We start from the raw sequence: 25,288 nt of genomic DNA, 5'->3' as shown, positions 1-25,288 counted from the left end.
AATAAAATTGGAATTATTAGATTTATTAATTGATCTGTGTTTTGTGTTTTAATGCCTTCTTAAATTGTTTTGTGGAAGGGAAAATATACTTTCAAGTTTTCATTTTAACCGAATATCTTGCCAGAAACAGTGGTGGGAATGAATTCCGTAATAGTTTTTAAAACCAAAGTGGATCAATATTTGAAAAAGAAAAAGAAATTGTGGGTAAGGAAAGAGCAGGAGAATAGGATTAAGTGAATAGCGATGTCAGAGAGCATGCACAATTGGTCAACGCAGCCTTTTTCTAGCCTGCAAGATTGTACAGGGTAGAACATTCACATGAATTTCCCAATCTCATGTACTAAAGTCAGCAGGAAAGTCACTTAAATATCAATGGAAAGAACCTCTGCACATTTGCCGACATAAGGGGCTGGATTCTCTGCCACCCTTGGCAGAGTGCCCAATGCAGCGGAGAATTCAGCGTTAAAGCGCCGATCCGTTTCGGGTGCTTCAGTACCCCACTCGTGGCGGCAACAAAGTTTGCACCCCGTGCAAGAGGGAGGATGCAAATAGGTCAAACTGACACATTTGCATCCTATTAACGGATTATGCACCAGATTCTCCATGCTTCCGTGATTCTTCAGCCCTTTGGGCTGGGATTCACATGGATGCGGATTGGTGCAAGTATTTGCCAGCATGGCCCTGCTGCTGTGGGCCAAGGAGGCAAGTATTTGAGGTAGGTGCCCCAAAGTCTAGCGGATTGTCCCATCTCCTGCAGAATGCAAATCCTGTCCACGCTCTCCACTAGATCTCACCCCCATACCTGTGGGCCATGTGGCACGTATTTAAGGTAGGTGCCCCCAAGGTTCATTGGAGGGCCCCCTCCCCCCACCCCACAATGCAAATGCTGCCAACCCACCCCACCAGAAACCCCCTCCCCCATATCAGAGAATCCATCCACAACAAGGAACCCTCCCCATAGCAGAAAAACACCCCCCAACCGTAGAGACAACCCCCCCTTCCATCACCCCTGCCTGGAAGCTAAAAAGCTGTCCAGGCAGAAAACATGAAAACACCACTACTTTTTCATTCACCTCTGCCTTACACCTGCTGCCTCAGACAAATTAGAAAGCAGCAGCTGTAATTTGACAGTAAACCAAAAACATATCACAAGGCTTTAAATCACCTTAGACCCTTGATCTACAAGGCTACTATTAACTTCAAAGAGAAATACGTTTAATAGCCTGTTTTGGCAACTTCCAGACAACCAGATGCCTGAATTGAATATTTTCATTTCCATTCACACGTGAATGGATCTGAAGTAGCCTGTTGTGAAATAAAGCGCACTGTTTATAAACCTCTAAAAGTTATGTACTTTCACTTCTTTTTCTCAGCACAAAGCACTTTATTACTTTTGATTTGGTCATGAGCTGTCAATCGTAGCTAGATGTTTATAAACATTGTTGAAATGGGGGGGGGGTTATTTTCTGATACAGGGGCTTCTCTACTTTCGGGGCGTTTCCTGTTATTGGGGGGGTCTCTTATGGAGGTCTAGTGGAGGGGTCTGATTGGGGTCTCTGGTCAGGGTCGGTGGGAGAGGCCAAGTCACCCTCCTGTGTGTGTTCTTTTGTTGGGGGGAGCAATTCCTGTACGGGGGGGGGAGCAGGATTTGTATTGTTGGGGGGGAGGGGGGCCAGCCACCAGACCCCGCCATCAGACCGCCCAGTCAAAATGACAGCCGATAGCATGGTTTGTGACGGAATCCCTTGCAGTCCCCATCATGCATAAATTTGCATGGCAAGTGACACTGAATCACTTCTGAGTGCCATTCCCAGCGCCAGCGCAAAGCAGCGATTCAGCTCTGGTGGGAGAACATAGTCTCCTGAACAGAGAATCCTGCCAAGATTTTAAGTTGTCTATTTTGGTTGTAAAAAATATATTTAATTCCTATGGTGGCGAAAGCACAATAATAGCTCTTCCAGTGTCCTAAGAAGCTACTTAACATGCATTTTTTGGAACGGTGAACAAGCACCTTGACAGTGGAAATTTTCAAGCTGAATGCTTGTTTGCACTCAAATCAAAGTCATAAAAGAGTTAGTGAGGACTCTTAAACATTCCATAAAATGTACCATTAAATAACAGAATATAACAGTATAGCCTGAGGTTGCACTATTGTAGTGTTATTTAATGGCCAAAATGCACGTACTGGACTGCCATGTGACAGCACATGCACATAAAGAAGGTGTTATTAAAATATATCCCTTTACTCCCACAGCCTTTGGTTTTGCCCTGCAGCCAGGAAGGATCACAGTCAGGTACAAAATACTGTGGCCAAGGACTATTTGCGTCATACTCCTGCATATGCAGGGCTGCAGTTCTATTTTTTCAAACCAACTGTTAAGACATTAATTGGCCAGCCTAAAACACCCTGGCTCCTTATCCACCTTATAAGCAATCTGTAATCCGCTTTCAGCCAATCTGACAAATAGAACAGATTTAGCGATAGAATTTTGAGACTTTGCTTGGTATGCTTGTGGACGTTTCTTCAGAAAAATATATTTGTATGCATGAGAGTAAAAGAATTTGCCGACCAGGCTCCCTTGGTTTAATTGGCCTTGGATCTGAAATTGATTTGCCTTGTATGGTTTGAGAATGTTTGAACTCTTTAAAACCTAGAAAAGTGGATTGCCAAAAACGTTTTTCTATTTACAGCATGACATTACTGTAATGTTGTTAATGCTTAAATTGTTTGAAAAATAAACATGAGGAAAGCAATTTCGCAAAACGAAGGTCTGGTCAAGTGTGACTAGGGCCAATTAGCTCAATGTGTGGTGCTTGTTAACTCCCATAGCCTGGGTTCGATTCCTGTTCCAGTTAAGGTACTTTTTGGGGCCTGCCTCTTTCACTTGCTCCATTGTAATGTCATGGCATCATTGAGCCATGATTAGCAAACCTGAGACAACAAGAACTCTGCTTGACGAGAGAGGTATTAAGTGTTTCAATGGTAGCATTTTTACCAAATTGTAAATATAACTGGAATTGTTGGGCATTTAAAAATGCAAAAATCCTATTTTTACTTATTTACAAACTGGTGAACAGTGTTTTCACTTGGCTTATGAAGAATTACGACCTACAGGATCTACCTCTGGCCTTTTCATTCTGCACAATTTCTCTTCTAACCAATAAAAAATCTTAATGGCAATGTTGATGTGCCATTTTTGTTGCTGTGAATTAAAATGGTTCTTTTTTGGCGATTTACTGTTTGGTGTTAGGAGTTGTCCTTCACAAATCTAATTGTAATGTTGGCCTTAAAATTATGATTGACCAATTTTTTTGGACAGTGTCAGTGAATAAAATTAAAAAGGTTTTTGCACATTTGCACTTCAGCCTTGGTCAACTTTATGATAGTACATGGTGTTCTCTAAGAAGAACAACTCTCCAGCCAAAAAAATCTGATCTTCTCATGGAACTTTCATTGAGAGTAGAACAGCATTAAATTAACAGTGGGATGTTATAGCACAAGATTTACCCATAACAGAAGGAGCATAGCATTGTTAATCTCAAGTGAAGCCCCTGCAATGTCATATAATTTCAAGCCCTGCAGAAACCAGATGCTTTCTGGAAAGAAAGTTCAAAAGATTCTTGGTTGGCATCCATAATTAACAATAAGGCTAATTTACTTGGCATTTCAAAGTAAGAAGTCTTACAACACCAGGTTAAAGTCCAACAGGATTGTTTGGAATCACTAGCTTTTGGAGCACAGCTCCTTCACCCGATGAAGGAGCTGCGCTCCGAAAGCTAGTGATTCCAAACAAACCTATTGCACTTTAACCTGGTGTTGTAAGACTTCCTACTGTGCCCACCCCTGACCAATGCCGGCATCTCCACAGCGTTTCAAAATATGGTTGTCATTCAGAGTACTATGACTTGCAAACACATTTTATAAAAATACGCACCCTGGAGTAAAACTACAAATATCCATTTTTACATTTAAAAAAGAACTTTTCCCCACAAAAAAAACTTTAATTTACCTTGTTCAGCAAAACATTCAGACTTCAATCAGTGGCACTTTCTGCTAAATAGGGCATCCTAATTAATTCGGACAGAAATAATAGCAAAATACACAAAATAGTATAATGTTTTAAAATTGATAATTTGAAATGAAAAAATGAAAATCGCTTATTGTCACAAGTCGGCTTCAAATGGAGTTACTGTGAAAAGCCCCTAGTCGCCACATTCCGGCGCCTGTTCGGGGAGCCTGGTACGGGAATTGAACCGTGCTGCTGGTCTGCTTTAAAAGTTAGCTCTGTGCTAAACCAGCCCCTGTCTTCACTACACAGTAGAACTCAATAAAATGCGTGTCCTTACCATACCTTATAATCTGAAAAGAAGATATATGAAATCTACCATGTCTCCGTTTTCTAGAATTCTATTCCTTTAATTGACGATGTTTGTAATCACTATTTGAGACCTATCACTTTCTCTTGTGAAGCACTTTGACATTAAAAAAACACATCTGTACAAGTTATAGTGTTGCAACCAATAACACCATGATGTGTGCTTGAGTGTAATGCAGTTGTGTGATTTTCTTTAGCTTGATTACCAGAAAGAAGTCCTTGGAGACAGTACACCCCCCAAAAAAAAGCCCATTACACACATCTCTTGGGTAAGATCACTGGTTTAATTCAGTGAAAAATAGTAACAGTGCTACACTGGCCGATAATGTTGTTTTCCTTTAATGTAAGAGTTTAGGCAGGAGGAAGTTCTTTCTTGAAACGCCACCATTTTTTCAAAGAACTCCATTAAATTTGTCAGACACAACTTCCAGTTTACAATTTTAAGCTACCTCTGATTAATTCATGTTTTCTAAATAAGTATTAATTTACACCATGAGCTTTCTCCCATTTAGAAGAGATTTGTAACGTTGGAAACCCCCAGCTTTCTTGGGCAATTTACATATCTTGAAAGATTGTATCTGGAGTCTCTGCAATTTTGTGTCTGACTTCCCATTGCATTCTATTTATGTCTTTTAGCGCTACTTCCTCATGTGTACTTATTGCATCAGATCAACTTGCATTACACTTCCTCTAATTTGTCATCCTCACTACCATACTCCTCTGAGAAAGCAGAGGTAGATAACATATCCGTCGGCCCTTTATTCACCGTAAGATTTTCTTTTCCAAGCTAAATTGGCCCAAAAAGCTCATTGTCATCAGTTTCCTTTCATTAGCAAAGATGGCCAATTTCTTTTGTTATGTTTGCTTTATATGTGTTTATATTATTTACTGATCCTTTATTATATATTTCCCTTTGTCATCTACCTGTCTTTCTGCACCTATTCTCTTAACCATTCTAATCTTTTGTTGCTTCCCCTGTATATTTTTTAATATTTCATTTGATTTTCTTTTGTGGCATTACTCCTCAGTTTGCCATGTGTTTCTTTTGTTATGTCTAATTTCCATTTCTCTACTCATCTAGATTTCACTGAATCACCTTGTCGGGCTATGCCTTGCCTGTAGCCAGGTCATCCCCTGTTGTTTACGCATTGTCTCATTTGATGATTTTCATCCAGTTAATCTGGACTAGTTTTTTATTTTATTGAAATGAGTGCTCCTACCCATGTTCCCTTGCTTTTTATTCCTCTTTTGCAGTTTTTTAACCTAAATATGTGGATGCAGCACTTTCTCTTTGCATGCTGAACTAAATCTATACAAATGGAGGAAACATCTTGTACAACAAAACCAGAACTTCTATAATGCTTTGAACACAATGAAATGTCCGAAAGCGCTCCACAAGAGCATTACAAAACACTAAGCTATATAAGGAGATATGAGGTCACTTGACTAAAGGCTGGGGCAAAGAGTACATTGTTAACATGTATCTTATCGGAGGTAAGCGAGGTGCAGGGAGGGAATTCAAGAGCTCGGGCCTAGGCAACTGAAGGCACGACCACCACTGGTAGAGTAATCATGATTGGGAATGCACAAGAGTCCAGAAGTAGAGGAGTGCAGATGTCTCAGAGGGTTGTAGGATTTGAGTAGATTACAGAAATAGAGAGGGACAAGATCATGGAGAGAGCTGGTTTAGCTCAGTGGGCTAGAAAGCTGATTTGTAATGCAGAACAAGGCCTGCAGCGGGGGTTCAATTCCCGTACCGGCTCATTACCCGAACAGGCGCTGGAATGTGGCGACTAGGGGCTTTTCACAGTAACTTCAATGCAGTGTTAATGTAAGCCTACGTGTGACAATAAAAGATTATTATTATTATTTGAAAACAAGGATGCAAATCTTAAAATCAAAATGTTACTTGTAAAACCCTGTAAAAATCCAAACCCGTCTCGTCTACCTTTGGGTAACTTACTATTATGACCATCTTATTTCTACACTTCTTCAGTTTGCCTGCATTTTATTCTCTTTCTCATACTCAATGATCTTTAATATACTCTCAGTAGAGTGACAGTTCCTTTCTTATGTCTTAACTCTAACTCAATTCCGAGGCTCTAAGCTGTGACAAGTTATGGCAATCTAAGGGTAGTAATTGCTCTGTCCCACTTTCCCTTTAAATAAAGGATATATGCGCCCAGATAGAAATAGCCAACCCTGTATCCTGAGACTATGGCCCGCAGTTCACCAGCGAGGGAAAACAGCCTCTCACCATCTATTGTATCAGGCCCTATCACAATCCTATTTTGGACACCAGAGAGAAGAGCCCCAATCTTGTCATTCCCACCTCGTGGAGAATCGTCTCAAATCAAAAATCAATCTAGCGAACCTTCATTGTCCCCCTTCTAAGGCAAATATATTCTTTCTAAGGAACAGGGACTAAAACCATGAACAGAACTCTAAGGGTGACCTCACCAATGGCCTGTACAAGTGTGTAAAACTTATTTACTCATGTACTCCAAATGCCCCCAATTGCAATAAAAGCCAACATACAATTTGCTTTCCTAATTACTTAGTGTATCTGCATGGTTACTTTTTCTGCTGCTTGTACACGGACACCTATATCTTCTGAATGCCAACGTTTAATTGATTCCTACCACTGAAAATATATTCTTCCTTCCAGAGTGAATAACCTACCAAAGTGCGTAACCTAACATTTCCACTTCTTATATTCTATCTGGAGGGTTGGTTAACTCAGTTGGCTAGAGGACTAACATGTGGACTAGTTTAGTACCAGTAGCATAGTGTTCAATCCCTGTTCCAGCAGAGGTAGACTTTGAGCAAACAAAATAATAATAATAATCGAATAGTAATCTTTTTGTCACAAGTAGGCTTACATTAACACTACAATGAAGTTACTGTGAAAAGCCTCGAGTCACCACATTCCGGCACCTGTTCGGGTACACAGAGGGAGAATTCATAATGTCCAAATTACCTAACAGCACGTCTTTCGGGACTTGTGGGAGGAAACCGGAGCACCCGGAATATACCCACGCAAACACTGGGAGAACGTGCAGACTCCACACAGACAGTGACCCAAGCCGGGAATTGAACCTGGGACCCTGGAGCTGTGAAGAAACAGTGCTACCCACTGTGCTACCGTGCTGCCCTAGTAAATATTTTCTCTGTAAAAGTTCAGAAAGATTAAACAATTTACAATATCTCTTATATTCTAACATTCAGTGTCAGTATGAGGTACATGTGAATTAACAGTCAGATTGTAGTTGGACACACCACACTACACAATAGATGAGATATACGACCAAACCAGATTCCATGGATTTATCAAAAACCCACCCAGACATTTGTCACATTGTAAGCCAACTAATCTCGCTGAAACGTCATCTTTCTCACAAGGCTTTCCATTCACCACCTTTGAAGATTTTCTCTTGGAATTCTCTTCAAAGGTTCCTCCCACTCGGACAGCTTCAACAATGACCCACCTCGCGGGTTTTGAATCTGGCCTTCCGAGAGTCTTTCCCCTGGATCTCCATGTGCACTCGAGCTTCACCAACCACGCGCAATCTAAGATCCTTGGCCATGCCAAGCGGAACTACACTTCTCCAAAGGGGTACCTTTGTCCCAAGGACGCAGCACCAAGTCACCAACTTTCTGCTGCCTTCTCGGATCTTCGGGGCTTCTCTTGTGCCCGATTAACTTAAAGTCTGCTCGCTACAGCTCTTGAATTTGGAGCCTACTTTCTTGAACTTCAATTAAGAGACCTATTTCTATCCCCTGGCTTTTTTCCTTACTTGGGACTTCCTTTTGCAACCTCTCCCTGTTCCTCTCCCTGGTTTGGGACCCTCTCCCTGTTCCCATCCCATGCCCTGCTCCCAGGGACACCTGCAAGATAATGGTGCTCTGTATCAGGTCATCTGACCTGCCTCTTGGTGTCATTTTTCTCTTTTCCCTTCTGCGCAAGGCTAGTCCCTGGCCTGGAAAATGTTTTTAAAAAGTCAAACTGTGCATGTGTAATGTAGCCCCTTGCCTGCCAGTGCATGCGCAAGAAGCCTGAGATTCATCAGAAACTGGATTTCCCGACCTCCAAATTTCAAACTAAGGTAATTATGAGAGTTTCATCACAATTTGCCTACTTCCAATCTAATGAATCCTGAATTTAAGGAATTTTGGCAAACCATACATAGCCAGCACTTCAACTCTCTCTTTACGAACTCTTGGGTGTAGTCCTCAGATCCCAGGGATTTGTCAAATTTTACTCCCTTACATTTCAGCAAAACCTTTTTTCTGCTGATACTAATTTCGTTAAATTTCCTTCACCTTCGTAGCCCCTAGGTTACTGTCTATTTATGGTATGAAACTTGTGTTTTCTGCTGTGAAGACGGATACAAAATATTTGTTTAATACCTCTGCCATTTTCTCATTCTCCATGATGATTTCCCGTTTACTTTAGCTACTTTCTTCCTTTTTTATATACTTATAAAAGCTCTGACAACCTGCTTTTATATTCATGGCTAGTTTAATTTTATATTCTATTTTTCGCTTCTTATCAACTTTTTTGTGGCCCTCTGCTGTTTCTCATACATGCTCAATCCTCAGACTTGCTCCTATTTTTTGCAACATTGTAATCCTCTTTTTCTAATCTAATACTATCCTTAATGGGGCTGGTTTGGCACAGTGGGCTAAACAGCTGGCTTGTAATGCAGAACAAGGCCAGCAGCGCAGGTTCAATTCCTGTACCGGCCTTCCAGAACAGGCACCGGAATATGATGACTAGGGGCTTTTCACAGTAACGTCATTGAAGACTACTTGTGACAATAAGCAATTATTATTAGTGGGCAGCACGGTAGCATTGTGGATAGCACAATTGCTTCACAGCTGCAGGGTCCCAGGTTCGATTCTGGCTTGGGTCACTGTCTGTGCGGAGTCTGCACGTTCTCCCAGTGTGTGCGTGGGTTTCCTCCGGGTGCTCCGGTTTCCTCCCACAGTCCAAAGATGTGCAGGTTAGGTGGATTGGCCATGATAAATTGCCCTTAGTGTCCAAAATTGCCCTTAGTGTTGGGTGGGGTTACTGGGTTATGGGGATAGGATGGAGGTGTTGACCTTGGGTAGGGTGCTCTTTCCAAGAGCCGGTGCAGACTCGATGGGCCGAATGGTCTCCTTCTGCACTGTAAATTCCAAATTCTATGATTAACTTCCTGAGTGAACAATGAATGGGTCTTTCTCACTGAGGTTTTGTTTTTTAATGGAATGTATTTTTGTTGACTATTTTGATTTGGTTCTTTAAATATTTCCCACTGTTCATTTGCCTCTATATCTTTTAGTGTATCTAACCAATTAGCCTTAGCCAATTCTTCCCTCATACCTATGTAATTGGCTTTAACTTTAAGGTTCTTGTTTATGATTAGAATGTGTAATTTTCAAACTTAACATGAATTCAACAGTATTATGATCACTATTTCCCAGTGGATTAAGCAACACGCTGGCACAGTGGTTAGCACTGCTGCTTCACGGGACCAGGGTTTGATTCTGAATCTAGCGACTGTGGAGTTTGCACATTCTCCCCGTGTCTGCATGGGTTTCCTCCAGGTGCTCCGTTTCTCCCACAGTCCAAAGATGTGCAGGTTAGTTAGATAGGCCATACTAAATTGTCCCTTGGTATCCAAAGGTTTGGTGGGGTTATGGGGATAGGGCGGGGAATTGGGCCTAGGTAAGGTGGTTAGGTGGAGACCTAATGGGCCGAATGGCCTTCTGCACTGCAGGTATTCTATGATGATTCTACGATTAACCCTGCTTCAGTACATCATATTAGATCTAAGATCGCATTATCCCTAGTCAGTTCCACAACATATAGCTACAAAAAACTGTCATGAAACATTCTACGCACTCATCTTCTCGAAGCGGCATGGTGGCACTGTTGCCTCACAGTGCCAAAGTCCTGGGTTTAATTCTGGCCTTGGATGACTGTCTGTGTGAAGTTTGCACATTTTCCCCGTGTCTGCATGGGTTTCCTCCGGGTGCTTCAGTTTCCTCCTACAGTCCAATGATGTGCAGGTTAGGTGGATTGTCTATGCTAAATTGCCACTTAGTGTCCAAAGTTGTGTAGGTCGGTTTAAGGAGTTATTAGGATAGGGCGGGGGAGTGGGCTTGGATGGAGTGCTCTTTCAGATTGTCGGTGCAGGCTCAATGGCCGAATGGCCTCCTTCTGCACTGTAGGGAATCTATGAACACTCTTGCCAATATGCTTTGACCCAGTCTATATTAAGCTTAAAGTTCCCCACAATTTTCCTAGTTTCAAGCTCCAATAATTTCCAGTTTAATACTCTGTCCAAGGATATAAGGCCTATAAACTACTCCCACCAGTGTTTTCTGACTCCTGCTAAGACTAATTTCCACCCGTTTGATTCTACTTCATGATAATCTCAGGCCAGATACTTTCTCATTGATTCTTTTTCTCACCTTTTTCTATCTGGGCTACTCCTCCTCCTTTGCCATTCTGAAATGTCTGTCTTTCTGAAAAATTGCGCAAAGTGGAATATTAATTTCCGATCCGGGATCTTACAATCATGGGTGGAATTCTCCCAAAAAGTGATTTAAGTGTAATTTCGGGCTGGAAAACCGGTGTGAATCCTGCCAGCTATTCCACTGTGATTCCCATCGCAATTCTCCCGCACTTAGTCATTTTTTCGGAGCCAAGGTGAAATCCACCAAGAAAATGATGTGTGGGGCCCAAAGAAGCCGGCAGGCACAGCCTCACAGAGATCAGAAGAGCACCCCATAGCAATATGAGAATGCAGACACCCCCCACTTCCCCCAGGATTGCAGGCATTGGGCCCTCCCAAAGGGGTTCCCTTCAGGCCCGGCCCTCCACTAACTGGCATCAGGCCTGCCCCCTCCACAAACCGTTGGCACCAGCGCACCCCCCCCTCCCCCAGGTGACCAACACCCCGCTATGGGCTTGCCAAATGCTCCCCTTATTCCCCCTTTCAGGCCGTGCCCATTGGCAGTGGCAACCTAATTGCGTCTGGTGCTGCGGGCTGGTAGTATCACGCTCTGTTTGGTGCCCAATGCGAACCCCATTTAGGGCTCTCCCACTATTCTTGGAGAATAACAGTGAATAGATGTGCATGCAACACACAAGCGGGGAATCGCCCATCTCCATGCATGTCTCTCTAATGGTGCTTGGATCTAAATCATTTACTTCTATTTGTGCCACTAGTTCATCTATCTTATTGCAGATGCTTTTATGCATTTATACGAAGAATCTTGCATTCATTTTTTTATTTCTATTCCCTGTTTTGTCTTTATTCGTCGATGCACAATGTTTGTAAACTGTCTGTTTCTTCTTGTCCTACTCTGGTTGACTTTACCCACATTTCTATACTGTTCTTATTGCCTCATCGTTTCATTCCCTGAACAGGTACCAGAATGTGGCGACGAGGGGCTTTTCACAGTAACTTCATTGAAGCTTACGTATGACAATAAATGATTATTATTATTATTTTGGATTTCTAAATCTGCCTTCAGCCAGATCCTCCACCCTCCTCTATTAGTTTAAATCTCTGATCATAACCCTAGTTATACGATTGGCCAGGATTCTAGTCCCAGCCGAGTTCAAGTAGAGCCCATCCCAACAAAATAGCTCACTCTTCCCTGAGTACTGATGCCAGTGCCTCATGAGTCAAAATCCCTTCTTCCCACACCACTTTTTGAGCCACACTTTTAATTCTTTAAACTGTTTGACCCTATGCCAATTAATGCGCGGCTCAGGTAACAATCCAGAGCAGCCCCTAATTCTTCACATTCTCTTAGCAAAACATCAGTTTTAGTTCTGTTTATTTTGTTAGTTCCCACATGGACCACGGCAACTGGATCTTCCCCCTCTCACTCTTACGTTCCTCGCCAGCCACACGGAGATGTCCTTAACCCTGGCACTAACAGGCAACATAACCTTTGAAGCTCTTGGTCACAGCTGCAGAGAACAATGTCTAGTCCCCTGACTCTACTGTCTCCTATTACTACCATATTCCTCTTTGCTTCCCCCCCCCCCCCCCCCCTTGAATGGCATACTTCCCCATGGTGCCATGATCAGTCCACTCATCCACCTTGCAGTCTTTCTCCTCATCCGCACAGGCTGCAAGCACTGGACAAAGTCAGGGGCTTAGGCGCCTCCATCACTACATGCTGGTTCCCCATACCTGCCTAACTCGCAGTAAAGCATCCTCCTGTTCATTGACTAACTCTAAGCTTTCTTCCTAAACTAAGGAGTGTGACTGCCTCTGGAACAAACTGTCCAGGTTAAGCCATGAACTAATTGAATGGTGGAGCAGGCTCGAGGGGCTGAATGGCCTATTTCTGCTACTAGTTTGCGTGTATGTTCATAACTTTCTCCCTCTCTGATGCCACACAACATTTGGAACTTAGACTCCAGCTCAGCAACCATGAACCAAAGTTGCCCAATCTGCAGACACTTACTGCATTTATCGTTATCCAGGATTGTGGTGCATTCCTCAGATTCCCACATGCTGAGTCACAGGTCACCACCAGCCCTGCCATTTCTGTCCAAATGTATTTGTTTAGTCAATTAGTTAATGATTTACACAAAATAATAGAAAGTTCCACTCACTTAGCTTCAGGAAAGGAGGAAAACGCACAACTACTTGAGGCTGAAAGAAAGTAGAAAAAGGACATGTCTTTGCCTCTCTGCACCGAGTTCCCAACTGCACACCCCATCTACATGCCACGCCAGCGTAGTGTCTGGACGTTCTCTTATGCCACCTCCTCCACTCTTTTCCATTTCTAAGTGACAAATACCCTGGGATACTTAGTTCCCAATCTTGATCTTCTTAAAGGTTGTTATATCAAACCCATTCATCTCTATTTGTGCCATTAATTTGTCTTATCATGTTAGGAATGCTTTTGTAGATTCAGATCATGCACTTTCAACTTCAACTTTTTAATATATTTTTCTGATTTGAACTCATTCACTGATTAACTTTTTTGTTCCTTGCTGTCACACTCTGCTTTTCTTTGCCAAAATTGCAACACAGCTCTGTGATTTTTACCTGTAACCTCACTTGAACCTTCCCCATTTAGTTTAAAGCCTTAAACTATATGTCTAGTTATACAATCACCAGAACACTGATGCCGACGTTGTTTAAATGGAATCTTGTCCCAGCACACAGCCTCCTCTTTCCCCAGTACGAGTGTCAGTGCTCCACGATTCAAAAGTCCTGTGCAGCACACCATTATTTGAACCGTGCATTGAACTCTCTGGTCTCTTTAACCTAGGCCAATTTGTGCATGGCTCAGGCAGTAATCCAGAGATTACCTTTGAGTTTCTGCTGATTAATTTGGACCACATTTGGGCTTTCACCTGACAAAGGATCCTTACAATTCCTTGACATGTTTTAAACTTGCACATAATTTATTGAGATTTACCTCGGTTGTGCCCACACCTCTCAAAATGTGAAACTTTAACTGCGCACTTACAGGGCTCTCAGAGGACTGAAATCAGAGTCAGACAGTATGAAACACATCTGCCAAACTTTATGCTACAGCTACCAATCTCAGACTAATAGGTACAGTATCATATTGGGGTGGAGAGGGTGACAGCAGCATAGTAGTAATGTTACTGCCCTAATAATCCAGAGACCTGGACACATATTCCAGGATATGAAATCAAATTCCATCATGTCAGCTGGAAGAACTTAAATTCAATGAATAAATAGAACTGAAATAAAAAGTTAGTCACGGTGATGATGATCATGAAACTACCATCTTGTCGTAAAACCCCTTTGGGTCACTCATGTCTTTCGGGGAAGACTTGGTCTGGCCTACATGTGTTTCCAGGCTGGCAGCAATACAGTTGACTCTTAACTTCCCTTTGAAGTGGCCCAGCAAGCCTCACAGTTCTATCAAACCACAATAGAAAAATCAAATAAGAATGAAACCAAACGGAAAACCCAGTATTGACTTAGGCACCGGAAACAACAATGGCAGAACCTGCCCAGTCAACCCGCAAAGTTGGCCTCACTAACATCTGGGAATGTGTCAAATTGGGAGAGCTGTCCCACAGACTAATCAAGCAACAGCTTGACATAGTCATAGTCATCAAATCAGGGGCGAGATTCTCCAAGCCTCGGCGCGGGAGAATGGGACGTCAGACCGAGACCTTCCCGCGATTCTCTGCGGACCGGAACATCGCCACCAGTTGCACGCGAGCAGTTGATGCGGCGCTGGTTGGGGGCCATTGAAAGAGACCCCACGGCGATTCTCAGCCGGCAACTGGCTGAGTTCCCGCCGGCGTGGTTCACTCATGGGTCCACCCGGCGGGAGCTCGGAGGGTCCGCGGCGGCCCTGGTGGGGTGTCGGGGGGGATCCGTCACCGGGCAGGGCCTCCAGGATGGCAGGCTCGCGATCAGGGGCCACCGATTGACGGGCGCGTGCAATCTGGGGGGTGGCCTATATATTGGGGCTCGCTTGCTGTGTGGGTCCGTCATGTTTCGTGGGGCCGCCGCCGCAGGCGTGGACCCACGGCCGGAAGTGCAGGGCCCCATATCGGCATCCGGAGCTGCGCGGACTACTCCGGGGCCCTGCAAGGCCCCTTCAAAATGGAGAATCACTCTGGACTTTCTCCAGGAAAGTCCAGAGTGATTCGCGCCCGTTTTCTCGCTGGCGTGGGGACATAGCCCCATTTTCAAAGAATTCCGCCCCATATCTTGCTACCAATGTACCAGACTGTTCCATCACCATCCCTGCTTATAGCTGTCCCATTGACAAGTCACAACGACCAGTGGTGATTGCACAGTAGTATACTGTCAAGATGCAGTCCGCAATATTGACTCCGGAATCCATGAAGTCTCATGGTCTCAGGAATCCTTGTGCTGATTACCACCTATCACCCTCCCTCAGCAGATGAATTAGTGCCCTTCCATGTTGAACGCCATTTGTAATAAGACAACAAGGGCACAAAATGCACCCTTGATGGATTTCAATGCCCATCACTGAGACTGGCTCGAAAGCATCATTCATTACTGTCCTGCTCGTTTAGTCCGGAAGGTCATATCTGCCACTCTAGGCCTTTGGCAACTGGTGAAAGAATCAGCATAAGGGGAAAAACCTCCTAGACCTTGTCCCAGATGCGTCTATCCATGAAAGTATTGGTAGGAGTGGCCATCCCCTGTCCTTATGGCAATGTAGTCCCATTCTCACACTGAAGACACCATTCACCATGTGTGCCACTGTGCTAAATAGGATGGATGTAGAATAAACCCAACTGCTCAAAATTGGATTTTATGAGACACTGTGGGCCATCACAGCAGCAGAATTGTATTCAGCCACAAACTATAAAGTCATGGCCTGACATATCCCCATTATCATCAAGCAAGCGACCAATCCTGCTTCACTGAGGAATGATGGAGAGCATGCCTAGTATACCTAAAAATGAAGCGCTAACTGGGTGAAGCTTTAACCCAGGACAGTGCATGTTAAATTGTGGAATTAGCATGCTATAGACAAAGCTGAGCAACCCCACAACCAATGAATCAGATCAAACTTCTGCAATACTGCCACATCCAATGATGAATGGTGTGGACAATTAAACACCTAATCACGTTTGGAGGCTGCACAAATACCCACTGTCTTCAATGATGGTGGAGCTGAGCAAATCGGTACAAAAGTCAAGGCTGAAGCATTTGCAACCATTTTCAGCCAGAGGTGTCGAGTGGATGGTCCTTCCTAGTCTCTTCCAAGGTCCCGGCATCACAGATGCCAATCTTCAGCCAATTCGATTCACTCCACATCATAGCAAGAATCAACCAAAAGCAGTCGATAAGCAAATGCTAAGGGTCCTGACAACATTCAGGTATAGTACTGAAGACGTGCTCCAGAACTAGCTATGCTCCTAATTAAGCTGTTCCAGTACACCCACAGCACTAGCATCTACCCAACAATTTGGAAAGTTGTCCAATATATCCTGACCACTAGAAGCAGGACAATCAAGAACAGCCACTTATCGCTCCATTAGACAATGTTAATGCTTGGGCTGATAAGTTGCAAGTAACATTCACACTTCACAAGTGGCAGGCAATGACCATCTCCAACAAGAGAGAACCTAACCATCTCCCCTTGATATTCAGCACCATTACCGTAGCTGAATTGGCAACCATCAACATGCTAAGCTTTGTTTACTTAGGAGTGTAGAAAAGACATTTAGGGACTCGTGGCTGATCTGTATTTTCTATTGCAAATCAAATTTCTGCTTTGCAAGCATATATTATCAGTAGCTGTATTCATTTCACATATATACAGTGTAAGAGTACACCATATGAAAAGGCTATTTTGTTTGACTTTTTATGTTCAGAGTGATTTGGGGCTTAGATTATTCTGAGGCTGAAAAAGCTCTTATTTGGCAGCTGTCAACTGAGACAATTAAGGTTCACTTTTACAGGAAGATCCTTTTTGTACTGAGAACATATCAAAAGTTCATATGTTTATTCAAATATAAAAGAGGCTCTGTTTTAAAATTGCTTGTTCCGGTTCATTCTCAGATGACAGTAACAGTGAAATGCACAAAGGATTTGAGAACAGAGTACATATCTAATTGAGAATGCATGCTAAATGAGTTTCGTCAGTGTATTTGCAGAAACTTCAAAACAAATGCAGTACAACTGGAAATCTTCAGGAAATCTATGTCATGTGAAACAGTCCAAAAACTGTATGGGACATTATGTAGGAATAAAATGTTAATACCTTGTAATTATAATGTGGAATAATAACTTATGAATGCATAACTCTATTTATCTGGAGTTGCTCTGTCCACTACCTTGGGAGAGATGCTAACCTATTTATTTTAATTGTGTTAATGACTCCTTAAGTAGCAGAAAATACATTTTGTGTGAAAGCATAAATTTGTTCACTGTTATCCCACAGCATAATTTCAAGGCTCAAGTGTGTGTTCTATTTCAAACCTATTTACCTATTACCACAATCATTTTAAAAGTTACATTGATGCCTCACAATATTCATTGTGACAGAGGTTACTCTTTGTAAAACTAACTATCTTTTAACCCAAAATACCTCCTCGCCTACTTAATCCCAATTCTTTCTAATTTTGCACATTGTATGCTTCAGGTTTTTAGATGGCAAGGAGAGACACTATAGTAATTATCAACTTTGTGTACAGCATTAAGAGTTAGGTGCAATATTCCATCTTCGCTCTGCATATTCACATTTTTTTCAAGTTTTGAAGAGTCAGTTAAAGCAAATTTGTGATGTCAGTTTGGACTACTGGTAGATTAATGTCACAATTAACTATCAACTCAAATGTTCAGTAAAAATTATTTATCTCCTCTCTCACAAGTTGCTCGATAATTCTAGTATTTGACTGCATTGGTTTCATTGCATATTTTAATTTGTGTACAACATCTCCAAATTTCATACATTTATGTGTAGTTGACATATTAGACTTTTAAAACTTTAATTAAATCTTAACTCCAAGCTTCTCAAATGTTTGCAGTTGATAGCTTTAAAAACCACCTTTAACCTTTTACATTTTGATTCCTGTTGTCTTGAATTCTGTTCTGATTATGAAGATTATTTCAAGAAAAATGTATACTTTTGATAAGAGATTATTCAAGTGATTATAGCCTGACAATTATTAACTGGCAAACTTCAAATACATTTCACAAAATGTATTGTCTGCTAATAGTTGATAAAAGTACAGTTTCATTTTAAACTTATCCAACCTTAAAAGATAGTTGGCATATACTGAAGATACAAGCTCATCGATGTATGAAAATAAATGCAGTAGTCTGTTTCAATTAACCAGGTGTGTGCAGTCATTTCCGCCATACACGTAATGACTTTGAATAGTCATTTTAGCAGTGAGGTGTTAATAAAACTACCTAAAATAACTAAATTATTTTTTAAAATGCTGTGATATCTCGTCTGCAGTGCTGTAGTTTTAACAGTCTGATGATGTGCATTTTAAGTTAACTGTACACTTTCTTTCATCTTGTGACAGACTATGATCCTAGCTGACTTTTTCATTCGAACAGCAAACTGGTTGTCATGGATCTTTTCCTCTCTCACAACTTTAATGCTGTTTTGACACTCCAAGGCCTGTTTTGCTATTGTGCAGCTGATGCCCTGTCCAAGTGTATATATTCCATATTGACAATGAGTGTTAATGCCAAACCCCAGCAACCATAGTCACATCTGTTTGTCTCCCAAGCATAAGCTTGCATCTGGGCTACTTGTGAACAGCATTTTACCAGGGGATACCTTTAACTAAGCTTGGTATGCTCACATACTTCTGTTTGCAATTCCTTAAAAAAGGAGGGCAAGGTACCTTTGTCTTGCATTAAATGTTATCCTATTTGGCACTGCGTTGTTCAGTCACTAAGCAGTGCATCAAAAGTCATAGTTTTGGGCATTGTAGCCCAAAGTTTTTTTTTTGTATTTTTATCTCGGTGTAATCTTGTCAGCTGCCTCTTACAACATGCTAAAAAACTATTTATAAATGATGCTTCAGAGCAAGCAACAAATAAATAGATGCTTCTATTCATAATTTTATACCAATGTATTTCTATCTGCAGAAAGATACTGGTGACACAACCTGAGGTCAGAGTGCACTCTGCTTCTGACACATCACAGTAAGAAACCAAACTGTATTAACTGTCCAAATATTCATGTTATTTTTCCTATTAATTTTTCAGCTGCTTTTGGCAAGATAGAATTCAGTGGATTATAAACAAATGAGAAAAGGGACAAAATATGGCATATATAAAGTGTGTTAGCATATTTTGCCTTTAATAAAGCAAATTCTTAAGACTTTTTCAATTTAAAAAATCAATTAATCTAATGAAATTATTCCCTTAATAAAATCTAATCTGCAAATTCTTAATGATATTATCAGGAGGTCCTCGCTAATAATACATATTGTATAATACCTGAAGGCTAAATTAGTAGACAGTTTCATAATAACGATATTCTGATCTTATAAATTTGAACATCAAATAATTACAGGTCTTTAAATCCTGAGATATTTGGAACTTTCTCAAGTGCATATATTTTATATATTATGAACATTATGTGAGAAATTTGTTCATGTAGCACCTCTTCTACTGATAGTAATGAAGAACATCAAGCTGGCCATGCAGGTAAGTGGCCCACGATGGCTTCAAAGAATTGACGCACGTCTGTGTATACAAACAAATTTCCCCCCCATTTGCTTTAGTGTCCGCTGGAAATGCTAGTCAAAGCACAGTTTAGAAAAAAGTTATTTTCTCCACTTTTTTTGTAGGTTTTTGCTCATTGACACATAACAGTTCTCGACTTTTAAAATACTGAGCGCGATTCTCCGAAATGGAGACTAAGAGTTCGCGCCGTTGTGAACGGCATCGTGTTTCACGACGGTGCGAAACGGGTGCGGGGACAACCGATTCTGGCCCCAAAGGGGGCCAGCATGGCGCTGGAGCAGTTCACGCCGCTCCAGCCTCCCCTCCCGGCGCCAAATGGGCGCAGTTGGGCCGCGCCAACCCGCGCATGCTGACTTCTTCAGCGCGCCGGCCCCAATGCAACATGGCATGGGTGTTCAGGGGCCGGCCGCGCAACAGAGTAGGCCCGGTGGGGGAGAGGCCGGCCCGCTGATCGGTGGGCCCCGATCGCGGGCCAAACCCCATCGGAGGCCCCCCACTGGGAACGGAGCGGCCCCCCACAGGCCGCCCCCCGACCCTTCGCGCAGTGTTCCCGCCGGTAGCGACCAGGGGTGAACGGCGGCGGCAGGTCTCTGCCGTTTCCGCGCGGCCGCTCGGCTCATCCGGGCAGAGAGCCCGCGACCGGCGCCGTGCCAAACGCACCGGCGCAAATGGCGCCGATTCTCCGCACCTCGGAGAATCGTGCGCCGGTGGCGTGGCGCAGTCGATTCTCCGGCCCGGCGCGGGGCTGGGAGAATCGCGCCCGTAGCGTCTCCTCATTCTCCTTCATTCCTGGTTTTCTTTATGAAGATCTTGAAAGTGGCAAAGATCACAGCAAAAGACATTCACTCGAAAAAAAGGTGCTCGTCTCGTATCACACTTTATAAATGACTTTTTCTAAGCAGATTCCTGAAATTGGATGACCCACAATCTTCCCAGCAATTTTTTTAAAGAGAAAGATAAACATTAATTGGGAGATCCAGGGCACTCTTTTCCCCCCCCCCCCCACAATGTTTTAATTATTCTGCCAAGAGATAGAGAATTGGAAATTGGTCTGTGCCATTTTATGACCATGAAAGTCAGGATTCACGTGGAGATGGTGCTCCTCCTCATTTACCTGATTGTAGTATTTGTCCAAACAGGGCTTATGCTGCTGGCTACCTGAGTACTCAGCACAGAGATAAGCAGCATACTGATAGCCCATGGTGCAGCCAACCTGCTATTCAAGACCATGGGCCCGATAACAGAATTCGTAAGGGAATCCCCCGCAATCCCTGCCATTCTTAAATTTGCATGGCAAGGGATTGTGAATCGCTTCAGGATTTGCGCTCCCAGCATGAGTGCAAATCGGTTGCGATTCATCTCCACAGGAGAACAGAGTCTCCCAAACGGGGAATTCTGGCCAATGACTCTCATTCTGCGTTCCTTTTTGTACAATAAAGTATTGCATAATAGAAGGAAGCAGAGCAAAGTTGGTCAGGGGCAAGAATGCCTGGATCTCATGAGTCCACAAAGGAGGTGGTTCTCTGCATTGTGTGGCTGATTGCAACATAGTTCCTGGCATCCTGGATCGTGGAGCATATCGAGTATGATGATATGTTTCTGCCATACGTTCCTTCTCAACTTCCAGCTTACCCTCTTCTTACCTGATGTGCAAACTGCAGATGTTGTGGCCTTGGATTTCCTGTTTTCTTTCTCATCTCAACCTCCTTTCTGCTTTAATCCTTTCAAACCCCGAAGAAATGTCATCTGCCCAACCACAGCACACCCGGGGGAGGAAAGAGAAATATCATGCCACTTATGACGAGGCCACATCAATTGATCTGACACTCATGGCCAACAGTGCAGATAGCTGCATTGCATGTACCTTAGAGGCTAATATAGATTTGTTGAGGCACTGGGTTTGAGTGGGCTTCCACTAGGCCAGGGGAAAAGGATAGTTTGTGCGCTAGCTCACCAGAGATCAAGGTCAAAGACAAGTTCTGTTACTGGGAGCGCTGTTAAAGAATTTTGAGCAGCATATAGGGCAGCACTGATGAGGATGCACACTGAAAGGCTGGATATTTTTGCTGCCCTGCCAGACTGTGATGAACGGTTACTGCCTTGTCATCATGTAAGGTGATGTCCCCTCGAAGACCGGGCTTGGAACCCTGGGGACTCTGCCTCTGGCTCCGCCCATCTGTGAGCCATATATAAGAGGCTGCCTTGTGGGCTGTGCAGCAGTTAGCACATGTCTCAGCTCTAGCATAGTTCTTAGTCTATTAAAACCTTCTTTACCGTTTGCTCTCCAAGCGTCATTATTGAGGGTACCTCAATTTAATAGACTAAACTAGATCAGGATGGACGCAGGCCTAAAACCAGAGAAGCACGGACACCGGAGGCAAAGGAAATTTTTTAATTCTGGCTGCGGTGCTTCGAGGCCTACCTGGACTCCGCAGAGATTCCCATCCTGGGGCCACGCAAGCTGAGCCTACTCCACGCCCGGGTGAGTCACAGAATCTCCGCCACGCTCGAAAAGGCGACGACTTATGAAGAGGCGGTCGAGTTACTCCGCAAGTGGTTCGTCAAACCCATCGACGAGGTGCACGCCAGGCATCTGCTCTCTAACTGCCGGCAGCGCTCGGGGCAATCGCTAGACGAATTCGTCGAGAAACTCACCGTGCTTGCCAGGGACTGTGACCATCAGGATGTGACAGGGGAAGTCCATATGAACCTGCACATCAGAGATGCTTTCGTGTCCGGCATCCGCTCGACCTACATCCGGCAGCGACTGCTCGAAAACTGTGCAAAAGACCTCCAGGGCACGCTAACGCTCGCCTCCTCGCTGGAGGTGGCCCGACATAATTTGGGTACGTACCCCGCGGACTCTGCAAGCCCCCCCCGGACTTCCTCAGACTCAGCCGTATTACAGGCCTGCGCCACGCGGCGACCCGCTCACCATGGGGCACACCGTGCTACTTCTGCGGACAGGGCCAGCATCCACGCCCACGCTGCCCAGCCCGCTCCGCGATCTGCAGCAACTGCGGGAAGAAGGGGCATTTTGCGAGGGTCTGCCTGGCCAGACCCAGGGGCCAGAAAAACAAAGAACAGCCGGCCCGAAAATCAGGCTCTCGTTGAACATGAGCGATGAACTGCGTCAGTATCTGCTCAGCAAAGGCATCGCCTCGAGCAGAACGACCAGTTATAACCCGTGGGGAAACGGGCAAGTGGAGAGGGAGAACGCGACAGTGTGGAAGGCTGTCCTTCTGGCCCTGCGGTCGAGAAGTCTCCCAACCACCCGCTGGCAGGAGGTCCTACCCGATGCCCTACACTCCATTAGGTCACTCCTCTGCACGGCCACGAATGAGACCCCTCACAACCAATTGTTTGTCTTCCCCAGGAATTCTACCTCCGGGGTCTCGCTTCCACCTTGGCTGATGGCTCCGGGACCTGTTCTTCTCCGGAGGCACACGAGGAGCCATAAAACAGACCCCCTGGTTGAACAGGTCCGACTGCTCCACGCCATCCCCTGTTACGCCTACATTGAGTACCCCGACGGCAGGCAAGATGCGGTTTCCCTCCGGGATCTGGCACCCGCTGGATTCCCCCACTACAGACGCCCCTTCCCACGCCGCTCCTGTGCAGGACCCGGCGCCCCCTACAACACACCCCCTTCCAGCCCTACCCCAGGTGAGCACCTACCTTGCGCCCCCTACAACGCCCCCCCCTTTACACACCATGCCGGCGCCGCTACCCCCGGCCCTGTCTAGTCCCACTGCCCCGACCCTGACCGAAGCTCCGACCGCTGTGCTCCCGGATGTACCCTCAACCGAGACGTCCGTGCCCGCCGCACCACCGCCCGAACTAAGGAGGTCGATGAAGACGATCCGGCCACCAAGACGGATGGACCTATGATGGCACTTCACCCCGCCGGACTCTTTTTTAAACAGGGGGTGAATGTGATGAACGGTTACTGCCTTGTCATCATGTAAGGTGATGTCCCCTTTAAGACCGGGCTGGAACCCTGGGGACTCCGCCTCTGGCTCCGCCCATCTGTGAGCCATATATAAGGGGCTGCCTTGTGGGCTGTACAGCAGTTAGCACATGTCTCAGCTCTAGCATAGTTCTTAGTCTATTAAAGCCTTCTTTACCGTTTACTCTCTAAGCGTCATTATTGAGGGTACCTCACAGACAATCTCTAACAAGGAGCATGGAGGATTCCAGCCCGAACTTGGCCCAGCATATAATTTTCCCCCTCTGCTCCAACCCCCATATACTGCTGACCCAGAGACAACTGCAGGTGCAGCCCCCAAACCTATTGCAGTCTATGCAGGCTACCAAATTCTATGTCCTCCTAGTGGATTCAGGAACAATCGTTGCCAAATCCAGGAACTTACTTCAACACCTCCAACGACACTCTACAGTGCAAAAGAGCATGAGTTATTCAAACTATCTTCTTGCAAGTTGGGTGTCTCACCCTGCAATAACGCTAGTGATGTGTACTTCTTGCAGCTGAATGCATGCTCTCTGGTGAGTAACAAGAGAATATGTTGAATGCACCTACATGGTTCAATTTTGTAGGGCTGAATGCGTTTAGAGGCTTTCAGCAAGTGCACAGGATGCTAGTCCGAGTGCCCTTCCCAGCTTGGGATGGAGCAGAGGATCTGCCAGAAATGACTTGGGGCGCTGCACAGCCCCCGTGGATGTCCTGCTTGGACAGCACTGCTGCTAAGGATCTGAATTGCACACCCAAAATATTTAACCTGTAAACTCAGCAATGCATTTAAAAAATAGAAAGAAAGTCACATTACCTCCACCATTTTGGTTTGCAGTCTCAAAAACAATGAGGGTCTAAAATTTTCCAGTACAAAAGGAGACCATTGGTCCCATTCCCCAGACATTTTCCACTGTTTTTTTACTTCAAACATTTCCACCTCCCCTTTAACCACAATTCTGCTTTCACCATGCTTTTTGACAGCCAGAAGTGGGCAAGTGCAATCTGATTTTGAGGTTGGGCACTTGTGCAAGCAGCTGTGAAGCATTGGAAGAAGAATTAAAGTTCAGGCACCAAACAGCCAAACAGTTTGTCAGCGTTGCCTGCCCAATGCATCAGTTGTAGAGCCCAAATCACTTCCAGGTGCACCCTCTTGGACATTTTTTCAGTGAACTTGCAGTTTCAGGTTAGAAAAGTGCTGCAGTTCTCGAGGAGCAAAATTGTCTGACTATTGCACGTTGATGAACAGTGGAGCATTGTTTGTGTGTGTGTGGGGGGGGGGGGGGGGGGGGAGCAGGGGCTGTTGGGAACAGGTTTCTGGGCTCTCTTTGTCCCTGCCTCTGGGGACCAGAGCAGACAAATCTGAACTTCCAACCCCTCACAACCTGTTGGCTTTAGGAGATCAACGTGCTGCACAGGGTAATAGTAAATTTCCCAATGCACTACTCATGGCAAGTCTGAAGACTGCCCTGGGGAATATTACAGGAAACAAGTGTGACACTTACAGGAAGTATGTGCTAAATGTAAGACTTAAACAAATTATAAGAAAGTTGGGTCTGCGTAGACCACCCATCAATGTGTCCCAATATTTAATTCCTTTGTGTACATTTACAACAGCTACTGCCGATGTGAAGCTATCCTAGTGTAATTGCATCCTTCCCTCCACCCCCACCCTGCCATGGGAAACACTGATGGCAAAGTGTAATTACAACATAAGTTTCCATTATGAATGTCGG

The 25,288-nt window shown here is 44.3% G+C and overlaps 1 protein-coding gene across 7 annotated transcripts in view; it reads left to right on the top strand.

Annotated features, from left to right (window-relative positions):
* LOC140425211 (G patch domain-containing protein 2-like) overlaps positions 1–25,288 on the top strand; it is a 398,136-nt gene that overhangs the window by 259,076 nt on the left and 113,772 nt on the right. Inside the window, exon 7 of one of the 7 annotated variants that reach the window (XM_072509255.1) lies at positions 2,255–2,465. The exons of the other annotated variants lie outside the window; for them this stretch is intronic. Coding sequence (XP_072365356.1) covers positions 2,255–2,441 — 187 coding nt within the window. The 3' untranslated portion in view covers positions 2,442–2,465. Of the gene's footprint in view, positions 1–2,254; positions 2,466–25,288 lie in introns of those variants that run through there. 7 annotated transcript variants of the gene reach the window in all.

The sequence above is a fragment of the Scyliorhinus torazame genome, chromosome 1, assembly GCF_047496885.1.
Source record: "Scyliorhinus torazame isolate Kashiwa2021f chromosome 1, sScyTor2.1, whole genome shotgun sequence".
Classification (NCBI taxonomy): domain Eukaryota; kingdom Metazoa; phylum Chordata; class Chondrichthyes; order Carcharhiniformes; family Scyliorhinidae; genus Scyliorhinus; species Scyliorhinus torazame.
The sequence above is the reverse complement of the archived record's forward strand: the minus strand, read 5'-3'. Positions and strand labels throughout refer to the sequence as shown.